This window comes from Sander vitreus, chromosome 6, assembly GCF_031162955.1.
Source record: "Sander vitreus isolate 19-12246 chromosome 6, sanVit1, whole genome shotgun sequence".
Lineage (NCBI taxonomy): Eukaryota > Metazoa > Chordata > Actinopteri > Perciformes > Percidae > Sander > Sander vitreus.
The window spans coordinates 32,703,995-32,722,351 of NC_135860.1; the positions used below are offsets into that span (position 1 = coordinate 32,703,995).

The 18,357-nt window shown below is 42.2% G+C and overlaps 1 protein-coding gene across 1 annotated transcript; it reads right to left on the reverse strand.

The window, feature by feature from the left end:
* Positions 1–167: 167 nt before the first annotated feature.
* rgs22 (regulator of G protein signaling 22) lies at positions 168–17,746 on the reverse strand. The gene is made up of 18 exons (XM_078251964.1): positions 17,337–17,746; positions 17,019–17,180; positions 16,094–16,280; positions 15,372–15,494; positions 15,042–15,143; positions 13,664–13,858; positions 13,120–13,212; positions 12,619–12,800; positions 10,695–10,857; positions 8,054–8,218; positions 5,673–5,741; positions 4,867–5,025; positions 2,578–2,757; positions 1,671–1,844; positions 1,319–1,456; positions 901–1,000; positions 283–390; positions 168–196 (listed from the first exon to the last, which is right to left on the reverse strand). Exons 1-18 carry the CDS (start codon positions 17,744–17,746, stop codon positions 168–170), a joined length of 2,739 nt encoding a protein of 912 aa, XP_078108090.1.
* Positions 17,747–18,357: the final 611 nt, after the last annotated feature.

The following is an 18,357-nucleotide window of genomic DNA, read 5'->3' on the forward strand; positions in this document are numbered from 1 at the left end:
CAACAGGCAAATATTCTTACATCAGCCTCAAACTTGGACCTCATCAGGATATCAGTAGCAGCTCTGCTCTCAGTTTTCCCCTCCTCGTGCTCTGATAACGGCGTCAGGCACCCTCCTCCGTTTGCATCAAAGCTGTGCGCCATGAAGTCGGTTCTTACACTTTGGTTTCATTTCATGTTGCAGGCTCTCACACCCCCTGCAGTAAAACATGAGCGCCAGGTTGTGTTTGAGAGGCAAAGTAACTGCTATGTTTGCGTGTTATCATCTTGCTTCTTCACTCACTCTTGTGTCTGTTGAACTGTTTACTGTCCGTTCTGGAGGCGCGGCGTGAGGGCTGCTGGCGGCTGGGTTTGCTGTCTACTGACCTGACGCTGCCGTCAGAGGAGCAGTCTGCAGAGGCACAGTTGAAAGAGACAGGGTAAATCATTCATGTTTATACTATATCTGTCATACATGTACACCCAGGCCCTCATGCTTAGCCTGTCTCTACCATGCAGGAATCAGTGATGATCACCATCTGTGTTCCTAACAGTATTTTTGCCTCTATACCATCCCATTAAAACACTATTTGCACTGTGCTTGGTTTCCACTCATCCTCATTCACTATGGGCTGTGTTGGCATCACGCTTCATTTACACGTACACGCAGCGTGGGCTCTGACTAACTCCTGCACAGAACATTAACGCTTAACGGACAGGCTGAAGTGGCTGCTTTGGCCGGAGTTCTACATAATGAGACAGTTCTGACACAGTTTGGCTTCCATTTTACTGTGGGAAGAGCTAAATGTCATTTCAGTGTTACAGTTTCCTGCATTTAGTCTGACTTGTAGCAGAGTGTGGTCAAAAGTGCTGGATATAGGAGTTTTACTAAGCCCTGGGAGTCAAAGGGGTGTGTGTGTACCTGAGGCTGTGGAGAACGAGGCTTCCAGCTGACTCTGTCTCCTCAGCAGCATCTCCTCTCTCTTCAGAGCCGCCATGTACTTGGAGTAGGACCACGACAACTGAGGGAACATTTCCAGAAATCCAGTCAAAATCGAACGTGATTAGAAAAATGGTTCAATTAGGCGATCGGGTTTCTCCTTTATAGTCTGCGGTCGCAACTGATGAGGCCTCGTTTGGACCTCCTGCTGTAATTGAGTTTATTTTCATCACTGCAATTTCTTTTCATTTCAATATGTTGTGCTTTCAGATAGCTATCAAAAGGAGATCATCTAATCTGGTTTGGCTCCCGTCTTACTGTATGATACCTTCTACACAAACACATCGTCAGCTCTACATTCATGATGTTTCCCCATGAGGAACGTCACACTGCTCCTTACCGACTGTGTGGGAGTCAGCAGCACTCGGCTCTGTGTCCTTGACTGTTTTTTATCATGTTCTTCTTCTTCTACCTCGTCTTCGTCATCCGTCTCTTCCTCCTCCTCTCTGAAACTGGACTCTGGCCTTCCCAGCTCTTCCTAAACAAAAGAGGGCAGACTGAATAGTTAGTTTTTACCAAATATACCATATATAATACTTCCCTTTTATCAACACTATTGCAGTAGTATTAAATCAGCCTCAGAGTCCTTTGACCCTCGCATCGGACAAGGAAAAACTATTAGAGACTGTATAATCACATTTGCATCACTCGCTCATCCTCCTTTATTCCGTCAGTATTGACTGCTTCCTCACCTGAGCTCGCCTCATCTCCTCTTCCTCCTCCTCCTTCCTCCTCTGTCTCCGGACTCTGGCTCTGTGTTTCACTCGTTTCTCCTGCAGTAGAGGAAGAAGTTGCTCCTCTTGGACACTGCTGCTCAGCTCTTGAAAGTCGGGCCAAAACTTCAGCAAAGCACTGAACACTGACATCTACAAGAACAGAAGGAAAAAGGCACCCATGTAGCCTACAGTAGGCCTGTCACCATAACATATTTTGCTGGACAATAAATTGTCCCAGAAATGATTGCGATAAACGATAATATTGTCGTTCTGAGACCATTTTCATCTAATATAATGATAACGGCAGGTACACCTTCTCAGGGATCAATACCCTTTTATTTCTAAAGAATAAAATATTATATTTTAAATATTCACAATAAATGAACAGAACAACCAAAAACAATGAATAAAATGGACATTTTTCCGGACGCGGAAATTTCCATTTAAAAATGAACGAGCTCATTTTTATTTATCATGCGATTAATTGATATATTGCATATTGTGACAGGCCTAGCCTACATACCAGAAGAAATACAACACACACACACACACACACGTCTCACTATCTTTGTGGGGACCCGTCATTGACATAATGCATTCCCTAGCCCCTTACCCTAACCATCACTAAATGCCTAACCTTAACCCTTACCCTCACCCTAACCATAACCTAATTCTAACCCTAAACCTAAAACCAAGTCTTAACCCTCAAACAGACCTTTAACCTTGTGGGGTCCAGCATTTTGGCCCCACAAAGCTGTCCGGACTCCACAAGTATACTGGATTCCAGGTTTTTGGACCCCACGAATATAGTTAAACAAGAACACACACACACACACACACACACACAGACAGACAGACAGACAGACAGACAGACAGACTCTACCTGTGCCTCTCTGAAGATGTAAGGACCCAGCTCATGGCGTTTGTCCAGAACGTGCTGGGCCTGTTCAGGAGGGATGTCTATCTGCAGAGCGGGGGGCATGGAGGAGTTGATAAAACAGTTAATGATGGTGGAGATCTTCTGCTCGATGGTGGCCTCATCACTGTGGGAGTGACAGAGGTCCTGCATACAGGAAGAGGGGACAGAGGAGAAATGAGAGGTAGGAAATGTGTGTTAAGGACTATTTTATAGGAGTTCCTACTGTTCCTGAAATGTTTGGAACATCACTGGAATTGATATTTCTGATATGAAAAGGTTTTATTTGGATTGAGATAAGACAGCCACAGGCAGGGTCCTCATTTAGGATCCTAGGTAGAAGCTCCTCCTGAGCCTCTCAGTGCTGGCCTGAGTATTAAAGTATTCCTAGATTTTTTTTTTTGATTTCCTTTTATAGTTAAAGGGTCCTATCTTGCACCCGGCGCAGCGCAGCACAGAGCCCGACGCAAGTCTCTTTGCTAGTTTAAGACCGACGCAGTTGTCAGTTTCCCGTCCAGTGCCCACGCCCATGGGCGTGCTGGTCTTACAGGGAGGTGTGTTCAGGTGCACTCTGGGCGTGCTGGTCTTACAGGGAGGTGTGTTCAGGTGCACTCTGGGCGTGCTGGTCTTACAGGGAGGTGTGTTCAGGTGCACTCTGGGAGTATTGCTATCTTGAGACAGCGGGAAGTGATCGCGCCATTGACCAACAAAAACCTGGTCTAAAGTCAATAACGCTGCATTTCATTGTTATTTTAACAGAGCATTAGTAAAATGCTCCTAGGCTCGTGCACAGCACACACACACTATGCTTGTTACACACACAGGGACGCACAGCAGCACGCACACATGCAGAAGATTACAAATATTACGGTGCAAATCCTCCATCATAATAGCAATGCTCCAAGGTCCAAACGCGCCTGGCTTTTAAAGGGAATGGGAGATGATCTCTGATTGGTTTATTGCATGTTACGCCCAAAACACACCTCTGATTAATGAAGACACTAAGGTCAACCCTTTAGAACCATGCTCCCGGCACACGGACCCTTTTTTCCGCCGTCAAACTAGCAAAAGTGGATTTGGACACACGCCCTAAACGCACCTGCGCCAGGCGCTTCACGCCGTGTGCTCAGATCGTTAAAATAGGACCCAACGTGTCTATTTGGAACTTTCAGTTTGTGTTGATTCTAGCGGCCGCTTTGGACTAAAGCGATAGTGTTTTTACCACACCTGCTGTCGTAAAGGTCTTTTCTTTACAGTGCTGTGTTGCCCACTGTATTATATTTGTGTTAGCGTTACCGGGAGGTCATATAGTCGCGATGAATATTTTGCTCGGACAGAAAATCATTCATTTACAGTAAGAGAATAAGTTACAGATGCATTGTTGCATTTCCAGTGTTGCATACGGTGACTACGGTCTACTCTGGAGGTCTCATGAGCTAAACCGAGTATCACTGTCACTGTGTCACCAGCCAAATCATTAACAGATTGTTGTAGCAACCAACGTAATAATAACTTAGATTATTATAGCGCATTTCATGAAACCCAAGGACGCTTTACACAAGTAACGTCACAGGGGGACAAGGAGAAAGAAAAGAGTAGACTAACACAAACACGGAAAGCAAAAGGAATACAAACCGGGAGCTAAATGGAAGGGGGACGTAATTTAATGTCGGCTACTAACGTACAACCACATTGCGCATTATAAAGTTATTTTATGAATGAAATACACTTATTACATAACTGAGGGCCAATTCGAGGTTGGTTTTGAATCATATACAATCCTGTAATTGTCTCCATCTGTTGAAAGCCCAACCATCGTCTGTCACTTTCCCTTTTAGCTTTAACGTTAATTGTTGTTAATTAAAATACAATTAGGCCTATATAAAGAAATCTCCTTCTACCTTTAACCTGGTTGGATAGACTAACACAGGCTTTTTCCAGTGTTACACTGAAATGTATGACCTGTTAGAATGTGTTACTGTAAAGCAGTCCTGCCTGTCGTAACTCATTCTGTGACTTTGCGGGAAAACTATATAAAATAGCGTTCTCGTTTGCTGTTACAGGTCATTTATGATCATCAGATGAATAATTACACAGTTTCAGAAACATTACATGTTACATAGCCTATAGTAACTTCAATACGGAGGGACACAGGAAAGAGAGGAAGTGGAACGGCAATCCCAGACCCGAAGGCGTTGCAGCCATACCATGTGACCCACCAGCACGTCACCCTCCAGTTATTTTTGCTTCTTTTACCTTGTATCTCTGCACCTCCAGCCAGAAGAGCACATCGTTTTCTAGGAAGTCTCCCTTCAGAGAGACAAAGTGCTGGAACTGCATACAAGTGACGGGGTTGAGTAGGATCCGTCGAAACAGCAGGATCTCTTTTGAAGAACTCATCCACAAGCCCTCCGCCTGCAGGGACACAGCAGAGCTATGGTATGTTCGGAGGGACACTGTAAACTGTTAAACAAAATCTCTCAGGGATAGATACAATACATAATCATCTACTGATGTGTAAACATTATAACACAACCATATACATGTGTGCAGTGGCACAGTAGAAGATGCAGTACAGTGTGCTCCTGAACAACAGCAGTAAAGATGATCTGTGACCTATGAGCTACAGTCTTAGCTCACAGAAAAACTGAGCTAATGATACTCTCCTTTATTTAGAAAACCTGCCAATGATGAGATAATGATCATAAAGACGATAGTCACAATCACGTATGAAAACTCCTTCCTGTAATCATCCTGCTTGAAAAGTGAAACGTTCATGTTTTATATCTGTGTTCTGCTGTGGAGCTGAGACGAGGGGACGGGAACAGAGCTGCATGGAAAACACTCCAAACACTATTAAAGGAAGGTTAGTAATGCTGATGCTTTAATCTTATTTATCCTGGATCCAATCTGGGAAAACTAACCACAAGGCCAAAATGGTGTTTGACAAAGCCAGTGCTTGGAGCCAAGTCATGAACTAAATCACACATGCTTTCAGGCCAGGAAATGCCTTATTTCTCTCCATTCAAAATATCCAGCTTCCCCAGAGGAATTCTCCTTACCTTCCAGGCTTCTCTCCTCGCTCTGCGTCGACGGTAGACGTGCTGTGAGAGGCTGTCTGCTGCTTGGGGCTAACACACACACACACACACACACACACACACACACACAGGTCAAAAGTCAGAAACTGAGTAAGCTAGGATTAACACAGACACTACACACCTCTTAAACCTCTCTACTCTGCACTCTGCTGCTCTTTGTCACTGGCAGTAACTAAAGCTCGCTCTCCTCTTTTACCTTTAACCTTCCCTCAGTCTTTATTTCCTCTGATCCTCCAATCTCCTCTTAAGAGAGCTCTGCACCTCTCTGACGTCATCTGTCTCCCACCCCTGGCCTCCTCCATCCTCCTCTTAACCGTCTTTTCCACCTCCTCCTCCAGCATGTAATGCTAAACTATGTCTACCTCTCATTACTTAATGAGAGATTCTGTAAACTTGACAACATAATTAGGCAGAGCGGCGGAATCTGCGGTTTATGTGTTGCCACCTGATGAGGCAACCTGAGAGCGACTGCCCAGTGACAGTGTCTAGTGGTTTCTCACATAGCAGAGACACTAATGTGCTCTTATGTCTGTTCACTCTCACAGCCATTATACAGCAGGAATCTGATGCTATTATGGCAAAGACAATTAATATGTATGTAAGTATGCAAGTCAGGGTTGGCAATGGGCCAACATTCCTTCCACTTTTTCAATTCTGTTATTTTATTATTATTCGCCAACTATTTTGACAATTGGTTCATCGGTTTGAGTGTTGGTTTTTTTATGAAACAGGAATCTGTCAGGATTCCAGCTTCTTAAATGTGACTATTTTTTTGTTTCTTCACCTCTCTGTGACAGTAAACTGAATATCTTTGAGTTGTGGACAAGACAAGACATTTGAGGACGTCATCTTGGGCATTGGGAAACACCGACATTTTGCACCATTTTCTGACATCTTAAAGACCAAACAACTGATGGATTACTCTAAAAAATAATCAACAGATTAATCGACAATAAAAAACAATCATTAGTTGAAGCCCTAATCAATACTTTTTGCCCATGTCAAATATCCTGCCTGATAAACGGCCATGTGTTATGTATAGAAAGGCTAAGAATAGTTATAAAGTAGCTGAAAGCTATTATTAAATATGCAAATAATGTTCACAAACACCAGGGGGTGTCTGACCTCGAATTACTTCATCAACGATGACTTTAAACACTGTTACACTGCTGAATGGACGTCTTTTAGTTAACTGGCTGTGTGCTAGTAATAACGTTATACTCAACAACCCAACGAGGCACCATAGAAAGACACTCCATGTTGTTTTAAACTTTGGTTGGAGATTCATTTAGTAACATATAATAATTCATGAGAAAAGGCTGAATTGTTTTAATAATAGATTAAAGTTAACAATTCTGTCTTTAGCCTTTACTGGATATACACATGTATGTGCATGTATTAACTGACCCAATACCCTTAGAACATTGACAAGTCACTGCGTTTGAAAACAACGCGTCGCTCACCTCCGGAAAACCATTTTCATGTTTGGTTATGTACAAACAAGTCTCTAACTTAAGTACTTTGGTACTACCTAAAGGAATAGTTTGCCATTTTGGACTTTCTTGCTGAGACTTAGATTAGGAGGTTGATGCCACTGTCACTACCTGAGGTGAGTCGAGTGCAGATGTGAGTGTTTGATTGCTAACGTTAGCTCAAAACGCCATTCAAGTGACAGCCTTTGTTGTGTTTGATTGCTAACTTGTAGCCAGCAGTGAACCAACTTCGTTATGTAGGACCATTTTTATTGTATTGACATTGGCAGGTTCCTGTCGGCTACTTCAGCCTTTAATCTAGAACTGACATCAGGGATCATGCCGTGAAAATGTGATGCCTTACACTAAATTATAAATTACTGCTATGTAATGTACCTCATCTCATGTATCTCATTAATCTGTGGCTAACAGCAAAACAGATCTGCGTGAAATTTGGTCATTGTCGCAAAGTGACGCATGCGCAACTCACCTCCGCACTCGACTCACATCGGGTAATGACACCACTCGCAAGTCTGTCCATTAAACTACAGCTAAGCTAAGATAAGCTACAGCCAGCAGACAATCAGCCAGAAAAATCATTATCTTAACATAAAGACTGGAACCAGTAGGAAACAGCTCGCAGTAGCTCTGTCCAAAGGTAACAAAACAAGCACCTCTAAGGCTAAATTAATATATATATTTTTAGTGCAATCTGTATAAAACGTGAAGTGTAGTGAGTTATAGAGATGCTGGTAGATGGATTGGATGGCAAAAAAAGCCATTTCCCAAAATGTCAAACTATGTGCTTTAAGTAACTTCGGTTCTGAGATGACCAATTATTGCGTTTGTGTTGAGAATCAGGATGTCCACCTTTGGTTTGTGTTTCAGTCGCTCTGTGAACTCTGCTGTGGACAGAAACAGAGGCAGCCACTTTTTCTCAATGTGACTCCTTATGATGGCCTGGATCTCCACAACCACTGGGTTCGAGGGACATTCTAGCTTCAGACGCTCCAGTCCACCTGCCAGACGCAATATCTACACACACACACAAAGCAATTAACATAATAACAAGCATAAGCAAGACAGTTAAAACACAGTAAAGGCAGATGGTTGCGTGTGTTAATGTGTTTGATATGAATGCTAAAGATGTCTAACAACATGAAAAACATATGAGGACAGACCCAGAAAAAAAACTGCCCACAGTGGGAAAACTGACTGAAAACTCCTCTCCTTCCTGACTCCTGCTGTGCTCTTTATCATTCCCAAAATCCCTCTGTTCTCTTCATCTTGCATGTCTGCTTTCTGTCCTTATATATCGATCTGGCCGTGTCTCCCTATTTATATCTCTTTTATATTTTCACTCATCTCATGAGCACGCACAAAGCAATGCATGCACACATACACAGGCTTCAGAAATGAGAACCAGTTGGAGTGGGAGTCAGTAGATGAAAGGAGGCCAATCTGGGACTGGATGACTGAGTGATTGAAAGAGTGAAGGGCCAAAGCAGTAAAGCTGTCAGTCTCTCTACATCACTCACGCAGACAAGAACCAACGCTGAGATGCGAGAGCGGCAGCCAGACTCAATCCTACAGAGTTAGAAGCACTAGAATTGGCATCTTTACTCAAATGCACAGTTAAAATAATGATTTTAATGGTATTTATGAGATGAGGGTGACAAATGACAAAGGTCATGCACCAGAGTGGAAGTCATGTCAACAACTACACTGTGTCCTAACCCAATGTGCCTCAATAACACTTTGAAATTAGGGTCATCAACGGCCATTACTTTAATATGTCATATAACATTGCTTCCAAACCAGGGGTACCTAACCTACCAGTAGCCAGGAGGTACGTGGAAAATTGTAGAGTATCTCTGCTAATTTGAAAAGTTGAAAGAAAAACCTGAACACTACCTGTTGCGAATGATGGATAAATAGTTAGCTAAAAGTAATGGATAAACAGCTGGAATAGCTAAGCATCAGCAAAACTGTTGAAACGGTTACTGCTAGCTAAAAGCAACAGATAAACATTTGAAATAGTTGGCCGTTAGCTTAGTCTGGATCAACGGAAGGACATTTCCAGGATAATTGTGTGACAGCCAGCGCATGTCCCTCACCTTACTCTCTCTGTGTGTTGCTGTGCTAAAACTCTGTTCGCTTCGGGAAACGACAGCAAAGTTCGAGCTAGCAAGCTACGTGCTACAAATGTCAGGTTTTGAAGATTTGGATCGTGCAACAAGGCAGGCCTGCTTGGTTCTTTCGGGGAATGATTGAAACGTTTAACAAAGAATATGTTTAGGGCATTTATTTACTATCTGTCGTTTTGGGACCCTACACACGGTGATACACTGTTAAGAGCAAATTACATTTAACCATGTATCCAGCTAATTTAAATAGCTCATTTTACTGTATTGTGTGAACAGTTAATTTCATTTAATATATTTTATGTGGTGTTTTCTTTTGTGGGGTGCAAATGTTTCACCAAAACAAGTTCCTTCCTGAGACCATTTTGCAGAGCTGTGTCCGGAGCTTAGTGTCGCGGAGCCAGACCTTACTCCACATTGCTGTGGAGATAGGTCTGGCAATGCGAGACTAGCGTTAGCTAAACGGAATAGATAAATAGTTGAAATAGCTAGCGTTACATTTTTCGGATGAATGGTTGAAATAGTTACAGTATTACCCATTTGAAATAGTTAGCTAAATGTAATGTTGAAATGCTCAGCTTCTGCCACAAGTGGTAGTAGTACAAATGCAATTGACCAAACCGACCTATTAGTTTGCTTATATTGCTTAATATAATGAATAATTTTAAATAACACCCAGTTTAAACTCAATTCCAATGAACACAATTGGAAAATGCAGTGATGTCAATGTAGGGGTACATGAGTTTATCTGAACCACTACCCTATAACACATCTTTTCTGTGACCGTATAATAAATACTACATAGTACCCGTCTCTGGTAAGAGAAAATCAGGCCCTGCGCTGTGTCCCATCTATTCATCCTAGCTCTACACAGAATGCCCTCCTGCAGTAATCCTAGAATCCAGAAACCTAATCTCAGACTATAAATGTCAGGAGAGATTTCATCCTACTGTCATTGTTACTGGAACTAGTCTTTTTTATCTTTCTAGATCCAAACCACACTCTTCCCCTTCTTCTCCTTTTAATTCTAACCATGTCCTCTCATTCCCCGTTTCCCACTGACACCCTGCTGTCAGAGCTGTCGACATGAAGTCTGCATGATGCCAAAGAAGGGGATGGGAAATTGTGTGAGAGCCGCAGCAGCCTCTGTTTATCAAATCTGGATGTTGAGCCCCAGCTGGAGCTCACATCCCATCTTGGGATGGTCATGTCATGGGCACCGTATTTCTGCCGCCACTCCTGCTGTCTCTCTAATGCTTTCCCAGGAAGTTGACAATAATTCAATATCAATGGAGATGTGACTATCCCAAAATGGATAAAATGGGCTTCCAGCATATTGGGTTAAATCATGTGATTGACTGACGTACATCATTCTGTTGCTCTGTTGTGGCGGGGCTGTCAGAGCCAAAGAAGTACTTTCTGTTGAGGTATTTGGTTGCAATATGAGACGATCTCTCCTGTCTGACAGCCTTGTCTTTCTGAGGAGTCCTCCTGTATTGCTCTAGATCCAGCCAGCATGTCAGATGGATACTGAGCGGAAACACACATGTTCAGAACAACCATGTTATTTTTGCAAAAACCTTCTGCATTGTATATTGTATACATCTTGCAAACAATACACTTTCTGTGCATTTGAATACTTCATTTGAATGTGAATATTGTGTACATTTGTCAGGCACAATGTAATATTGTAAATATATTCTATATACAGGTGCTGGTCATATAATTAGAACATCATGAAAAAGTTGATTTATTTCAGTAATTCCATTCAAAAAGTGAAACTTGTATAATGTATACATTCATTCCACACAGACTGATATATTTCAAGTGTTTATTTCTTTTACTTTTGATGATTAGAACTGACAACTAATGAAAACCCCAAATTCAGTATCTCAGAAAATTAGAATATTGTGACAAGGTTGAATATTGAAGACACCTGGTGCCACACTCTAATCAGCTGATTAACTCAAAACACCTGCAAAGGCCTTTAAATGGTCCCTCAGTCTAGTTCTGTAGGCTACACAATCATGGGGAAGACTGCTGACTGGACAGCTGTCCAAAAGACGACCATTGACACCTCGCACAAGGAGGGCAAGACACAAAAGGTCATTGCTAAAGAGGCTGGCTGTTCACAGAGCTCTGTGTCCAAGCACATTAATAGAGAGGCGAAGGGAAGGAAAAGACGTGGTAGAAAAAAGTGTACAAGCAATAGGAATAACCGCACCCTGGAGAGGATTGTGAAACAAAACCCATTCAAAAATGCTGTCCCATTCCTTGTGTCAAGCCACTCCTGAACAAGACACAGCGTCAGAAGCGTCTCGCCTGGACTAAAGACAAAAAGGACTGGACTGCTGCTGAGTGGTCCAAAGTTATGTTCTCTGATGAAAGTAAATTTTACATTTCCTTTGGAAATCAAGGTCCCAGAGTCTGGAGGAAGAGAGGAGAGGCACAGAATCCACGTTGCTTGAAGTCCAGTGTAAAGTTTCCACAGTCAGTGATGGTTTGGGGTGCCATGTCATCTGCTGGTGTTGGTCCACTGTGTTTTCTGAGGTCCAGGGTCAACTCAGCTGTCCACCAGGAAGTTTTAGAGCACTATATGCTTCCTGCTGCTGACCAACTTCATGGAGATGCAGATTTCATTTTCCAACAGGACTTGGCACCTGCACACAGTGACAAAGCTACCAGTACCTGGTTTAAGGACCATGGTATCCCTGTTCTTAATTGGCCAGCAAACTCGCCTGACCTTAACCCTATAGAAAATCTATGGGGTATTGTGAAGAGGAAGATGCGATGCGCCAGACCCAACAATGCAGAAGAGCTGAAGGCCACTATCAGAGCAACCTGGGCTCTCATAACACCTGAGCAGTGCCACAGACTGATCGACTCCATGTCACGCAGCATTGCTGCAGTAATTCAGGCAAAAGGAGCCCCAACTAAGTATTGAGTGCTGTACATGCTCATACTTTTCATGTTCATACTTTTCAGTTGGCCAACATTTCTAAAAATCCTTTTTTGTATTGGTCTTAAGTAATATTCTAATTTTCTGAGATACTGAATTTGGGATTTTCATTAGTTGTCAGGTATAATCATCACAATTTAAAAGAAATAAACACTTGAAATATATCAGTCTGTGTTGAATGAATGTATACATTATACAAGTTTCACTTTTTGAATGGAATTACTGAAATAAATCAACTTTTTCATGATATTCTAATTATATGACCAGCACCTGTACATATTTAGGTAAAGTGGAGGACAACAGTCTGATTATATGTGTGTTATACTGCTCACCTGGCATCCTGATTCTGGAGAAAGGCCATGAAGTGCCCGATCTCATGGCGGTGACGAAGTAAGGAACCTAGACGGTAACCTTGGTAATTGGGAGACACTCTGGACCAAGAGTCAGGCACCTGTGGGCTCTTTGAGAGGGGAGTAATATGAGAGGGAAATAGCATGGACCTGCATTGCTCCACCTGTACAGGAGACACAGCAGCAGAAGGGAAAGAAGAAGTGACAGACATGGAGCAAGAAAGAGATAAGAAAGGTGTGGTATAAAACCCTTAATGGTGATATATCCACATCGTCCTATGACACCATTGTAAATGGCACGTTCAGGCCAAGTAATATACAGTAGGCTTGGACCAGTAGATAACCAACATTGTTACTTAGCCATACATTAATCCTGGATATAGGCCATTTTCACATTGTTGATGATAGCTGTTTTATGCTCACACGTGTGTGTGTTTATGGTTATGAGCTGCGGATTTTATAAATCTGTTGATGCTGGCTGACCTGTTTCAGTCGGCGCTCTGATTCCTCGTACAGACTTTGGAGTTCTCTGTACTCCGGACTGTCGACACAACGCACCTCCTCCTGCACACACACCTGGACACACACACACACACACACACACACACACACACACACACACATTATTAATCAATTTGTCAATCAAAAGAAAAAATATTTAGCAACTTTTTTGATAATTTATTCATTATTTAAGTCATTTTCCAAGCAGAAATGCCAGACATTTGCTTGTCCCTGAGAATTTGCTGCTTTTCTTGGTTTCTTGCATTATATTTTATTGAATATTTGGGGGTATTCATCAACATTTGGACTGTTGGCCGGACAAAACAAGACATTTAATGACGTCTTCTTGTGGCCTCAGACATTGTGTAATTTTTCACATTTTTTTATGTTCACAATAGACCAAATGATTAATCGAGAAAATAATTAGTGGAATCAGTACACCTCTGTGCCAGCTGGAAACTTACTAAAAGAAACCTTCCACCAGATACAAGAGAAGTGAATTAAGGTGTGTGTGTACTGTGGTTACCGTCTGGAAGGAATTTTGGTCCCTGCTGACCAGCAGTGTCCAAGGCTCCAGCAGGATGTTCAGTGTGTGTTCCGCAACCTTGTCAAACAGCTCCTCAAAGGCGGGCATCAGCTGGTCGTACACCTCCCTTCTGATCTCCTCATCGACACCAACTGTCCTCCTGGCAGAGCTGGACACATAGGTGGAGTAAAGGAGCTGAGAAGAAGAGAGGAGAAAAGAAGATCATAAAAATGTCATCACTTCAGAAACGTTTCTCCTCGCAACCGCCATCACTTCCATCATCACCATTGGTCAGTGTGCTCTCATACACAATATTCACTATCTCTCATCACTGCTGCCATCACACTACATAAATGTCACTCATTGAACCCCTTTTGGCCACAGCACTATGGAAAGACCATCTAAATGTCATTCCTTTGGTGAACTACAGGTTAACTGAAGGAAAATATATCTCACTTTGAGGTATTCTGAACCGGACCGCTCGGGGGGGGGTCTGACTCACGTGTTTTCATGAACTTTTAAATTTCTCCACTTAGTGAGGGGTAAAGAGGGCAGAGAGAAGCAGAGAGGAGTATGGGAGTGGCAGGACAAGAGATGACTATGTATTTCATTACTGGTTTATTCTCTGCAACTTCAATTTATTTTTCCATGGCTTCTTCTCTTTATATCCTCTCTGGATATTGTTTTCCATTGTATGACGCATCTTAATTTGAGTTTTATATTAGCTATAAACAGAAAACATGAGTTACACAACTTTACCTATTTTTTTTATTTCTTGAAATTGAAACGGTGTCTTGCTATTTTTTGGCAAAAGGAAAACAAAGTTATCCTAAGGGGAGTGTTTTGTGACAGAAAAACCCCTACAGACGCACCAAGGTACCAGAAACTAACTGCTGAGCCAGCCTGGACACAACTCCAATAATAATACTACTACTCTTATACGGTCATACCACATACCAACTAACACATTTTCACAACACATTTAATTTATTTGTAAAATAAAGGAAATACCTTCTGGATTCTTTAGATAAAAATGCTTACTTGTCCTCGTTTTAGATGTTTATATTATTGATTTGCTTCCAAATTGCGCATTGATGACAGTGTTAAATAGCTGACATTAGTTTAAGCTAATATCACCTTGGGTCTCTATCACACAACCTTAACATAATGTAGAATGTACATACTGTGTTTAAACAGAGCGTAGTCACCACCTCAGTATTTTTCCTTAACTGAGTAGTCGGTGTGAGATGAACGTAGGAAACCCCCAAGTGAAATCTTTAGCAGAACAACTTCAGTGTGTGTGTGTGTGTGTGTGTGTGTGTGTGTGTGTGTGTGTGTGTGTGTGTGTGTGTGTGTGTGTGTGTGTGTGTGCGCTGACCTGTGCCTCTCTCTGTACTCTGTAGGGATCCAGTCCGTCCTGATAGAACAGCTCATAGTATGGCTGCAGGTCAGTCCAAAAGTTAACTGCATTCTCCCAAAGCTGAGACCAAAAACAAAAAAAACTCAGTAACTGTCATCATGTTTACCACATCCAATAATAAAGTGTACACTTAAGATGTTATTGCACCTCATTAAAGCTTTAGCTTTTAGATAATTAAGACTATCAGCTCCACACAACTCTCTGTATTTCTCAGTATGGCTACTGTATGTTCAGAAGAACAGAATTTACTGAATAGAAGTGCAAACAATCCAGTAGTTGCTATTGTACCTGGTTTCCCGATTGTTCACAGAAGTTTGTGAAGTATAAGCCGGCCCACGAGTCAACACAAAGAGCTTGTAACATCTTTTCCATTCTTCTGCTGCCCAGTAACTGACTTCTGCTCGAAAATAACTGATGAAATACATACACAGAAATGAAACCTGTTAATACAATTAATTAATACAACCCCCGTAAAACTACTTAATCAGCCTAAATTAAATCCCCAATGTAACATCTTTAAATGGCTTGTTTGTCCAAAATCCAATTTATAATGATATAAAACAGAAAAATGCAGCAAATCCTCATAGGAGAAGCTGGAAATGAATGTTTGCATTTTTGGTTGATAAATGACAGTATATGAAAATGATTTGACATTGATCAGTATGTTATATGGATTTTCCATCAATCCACTAATCGTTACAGCTCCACTTAAAACTATAGCAACGAACATGCCTCAGAGGAAAGACATGGCGCAGGCCAGGTAGTTATCCCACTTATGCCACTGAAACCACAAGGTGGACAACCCAGACAGTGACAGCCCAGTGTTGATATGTTCCCTCTGGCCAGAGGGGAGACATGTAACGATGCGCAAGGTGGACAACCCAGACAGTAAGAGCTCTATTCTGCTGGTCTCTGTGTTTATGCTTCATTTCACATGTTGCTTCAGAGGGTTCTCTTCTCCACCTTAAAACTTGTATGCACCTAGTGGGATCATATCCTAATGCTCCTACCTGTGTATGGACAGCATGGGGGGACTGGGGCAGGCATGTGTCAGGGCAGAGGGGAGGCAGGCTCATAGAGCCATGGTGGGACTGTGTGTCTGATAGAGGGCTAACACACCACTCTGTCCACAGCTCTAGATGAGGGGAGTCATCGCGGTCTTCCTGAACACACTGGGACGTCCAGAACCGAGGAACCCTGTGGGGGTAAGGGAAAGAGAATTACCAAGGACAGTTATTCTGATGCCACTGAATTGTTCGCCACCCGTCTGACTGTTAAATTACCTCTCAAGCTGTCTGAGAGTTAAATCTGAGAAGGGTTCGAACATAACGAGGATGTTTGCCAGCAGTCAAAATGCTATCGATGTTGAAAATGTCAATGTCCAACCTCAGGAAACATCTGCAGGTATACAGGCTTACAGTAACTGCAAGCAGTCATATTAAATAAAGTAGGGAAGACATGCATACCTTTTTTATTAAAAAGAGGTGTTGAAGTCTGACTTTGTGGTAGCTGTTCTTCAACATTTTATTAATTATAATCTGAATTCATGTGATGAAGGATTTTAAAGGAGTTTGCCAGTAGTCAGTGTTAAGTACTGCTGTAAAGTTAACACTTCCAGGTTCATTATAAAGTAATCAAAAAGTAAATAAATGTAATAAATTAAATTACTTTGATAAACTAATTTAAAAATTAAATAGGGTAACTTGTAATCGGTACCTTATTACATTTCCAAAGTAACCTTCCCAACACTGGGTATGACTCACAGTATATGACAAGCAAATGACAAGGCTATTGCCCTACAGTATAGTCTATCACGAAAGTAAAGTAGCAAGGCATATGTATGGACACACAAAATCTATAAACACGCCACACACAAATACAGCATCTATGATTTCTATCAGGGAACCTAAATACTGAGTGAATTGTGAATCTCACCAGTAGTAGAGCAGAGACTCAATGAGCGAGGGCTGAACTGAGCACAGTTTCTCCTCTGTCCAGCAGGGGGAGGTAGTCAGTCCCAGTCTGGACAGCAGCTCCACATTGAGACTGCTCTGGCTACTGCTCAGCAGGTACCGGCTCCTCATTTGGAACAAATACCTGATTAAAACACCACATAACATTACTTTGTATTTTTTTTTTTTTTTTTTGTATAGCTGCAGTTGTTATCTAAAGTGTTATGAGTTCAATATCAAACCATGACCCTTGAATACAGGCTGTTAGCTTTTTGTATCAACAGTAAAAAGACCAAGTTACCTGTTCTTCCGCTCTCTGCTCTGTGTAGCTCTCAGTCTCTCTGTATCCATCCAGAGATTAAGCAGCTTCTCTCCTGGCGTTCCTTGCAAAAACTCCTTCAACTCATCCAAGCCTGGTCTATTGCCCTGGCAACAGGTACCACGGCAACAAATATCACAGATATTTTCCTGGTCTGCGCCTCTACTCCCCACTTCCCTATACTTCTTAAAGCACTCTGTGTTTCCTTCCCCTCCACTCAGCCTCTTGCCTTCTTTAACTTTCTCTTTCTTTCCCCCAAACCTTTGTGTGTCCACATCAGCTGAATGCTGGCAAACATTACATTTACAGAATATGTCTGTGCTGGTACAATTTGTCTGGTCCACTGACTTGCTGGAACTGTCAAAAGTGTTTGCCTGACTCTGACTATCCATCACGTACAGTGCATTGTTAAGCACCTGTTTAACCACTTGGGCGGCCAGGTGCCCCAGCTGCCCTTCAGAAGACTCATAATTCTGGCTACTGGACTCTTTGAGATGCTGCTCCTCTGAGCAGCCAGCTGACGGCTCTGTGAAGTAGAGGCTCAACTCTGTTTGTGAGCTCTGGAGTTTCTTGGTTTTCTCACATTTCAGGTTAGAAGCGGAGGAACATGAGGACGAAGAGGAAAAGGTACATGGGTCCTCTGGCTCAGAACAGCTGGAGAAACATCTGGACGATTCACTGGATTTTATGTTGATATGTTCCTTCTGGCCAGAGGGGAGACATGTAACGGTGTGCATCCCCATTGTCCCTGAACAGTAAAGAGAGAGAGAGAACATCAGTATCCTTGTATTTCTAACTTGATTTCAGCCTGCTCGTATATACAGTAAACATACATGTGTAAATGGAAACTCACATGATATGTACCTTGTTTTGCTAAAATGTTCTCTTGAGAATGCGAGCATGTTAGGATCTTCAGTGCTTTGTTTTTTTCCTTGTCAAATTGGGATGCAAAACGTAGTTGCGGGGCTGACAGGGTGGTTCGACGTGAACTGTCTTTCCTCCT

What these genes read in the sequence shown, in the direction of transcription:
- rgs22 (XM_078251964.1), bottom strand. Translation starts at nt 17,746, where the DNA reads ATGGATAGTCAGAGTCAGGCAAACACTTTTGACAGTTCCAGCAAGTCA. An exon ending in CTCCAGAATCAGGATGCCAG is followed by an intron (nt 10,858 to 12,618) that starts GTGAGCAGTATA and finishes GTTTCCGCTCAG; the next exon opens with TATCCATCTGACATGCTGGC. An exon ending in TGCTGACTCCCACACAGTCG is followed by an intron (nt 1,001 to 1,318) that starts GTAAGGAGCAGT and finishes ATGTTCCCTCAG; the next exon opens with TTGTCGTGGTCCTACTCCAA.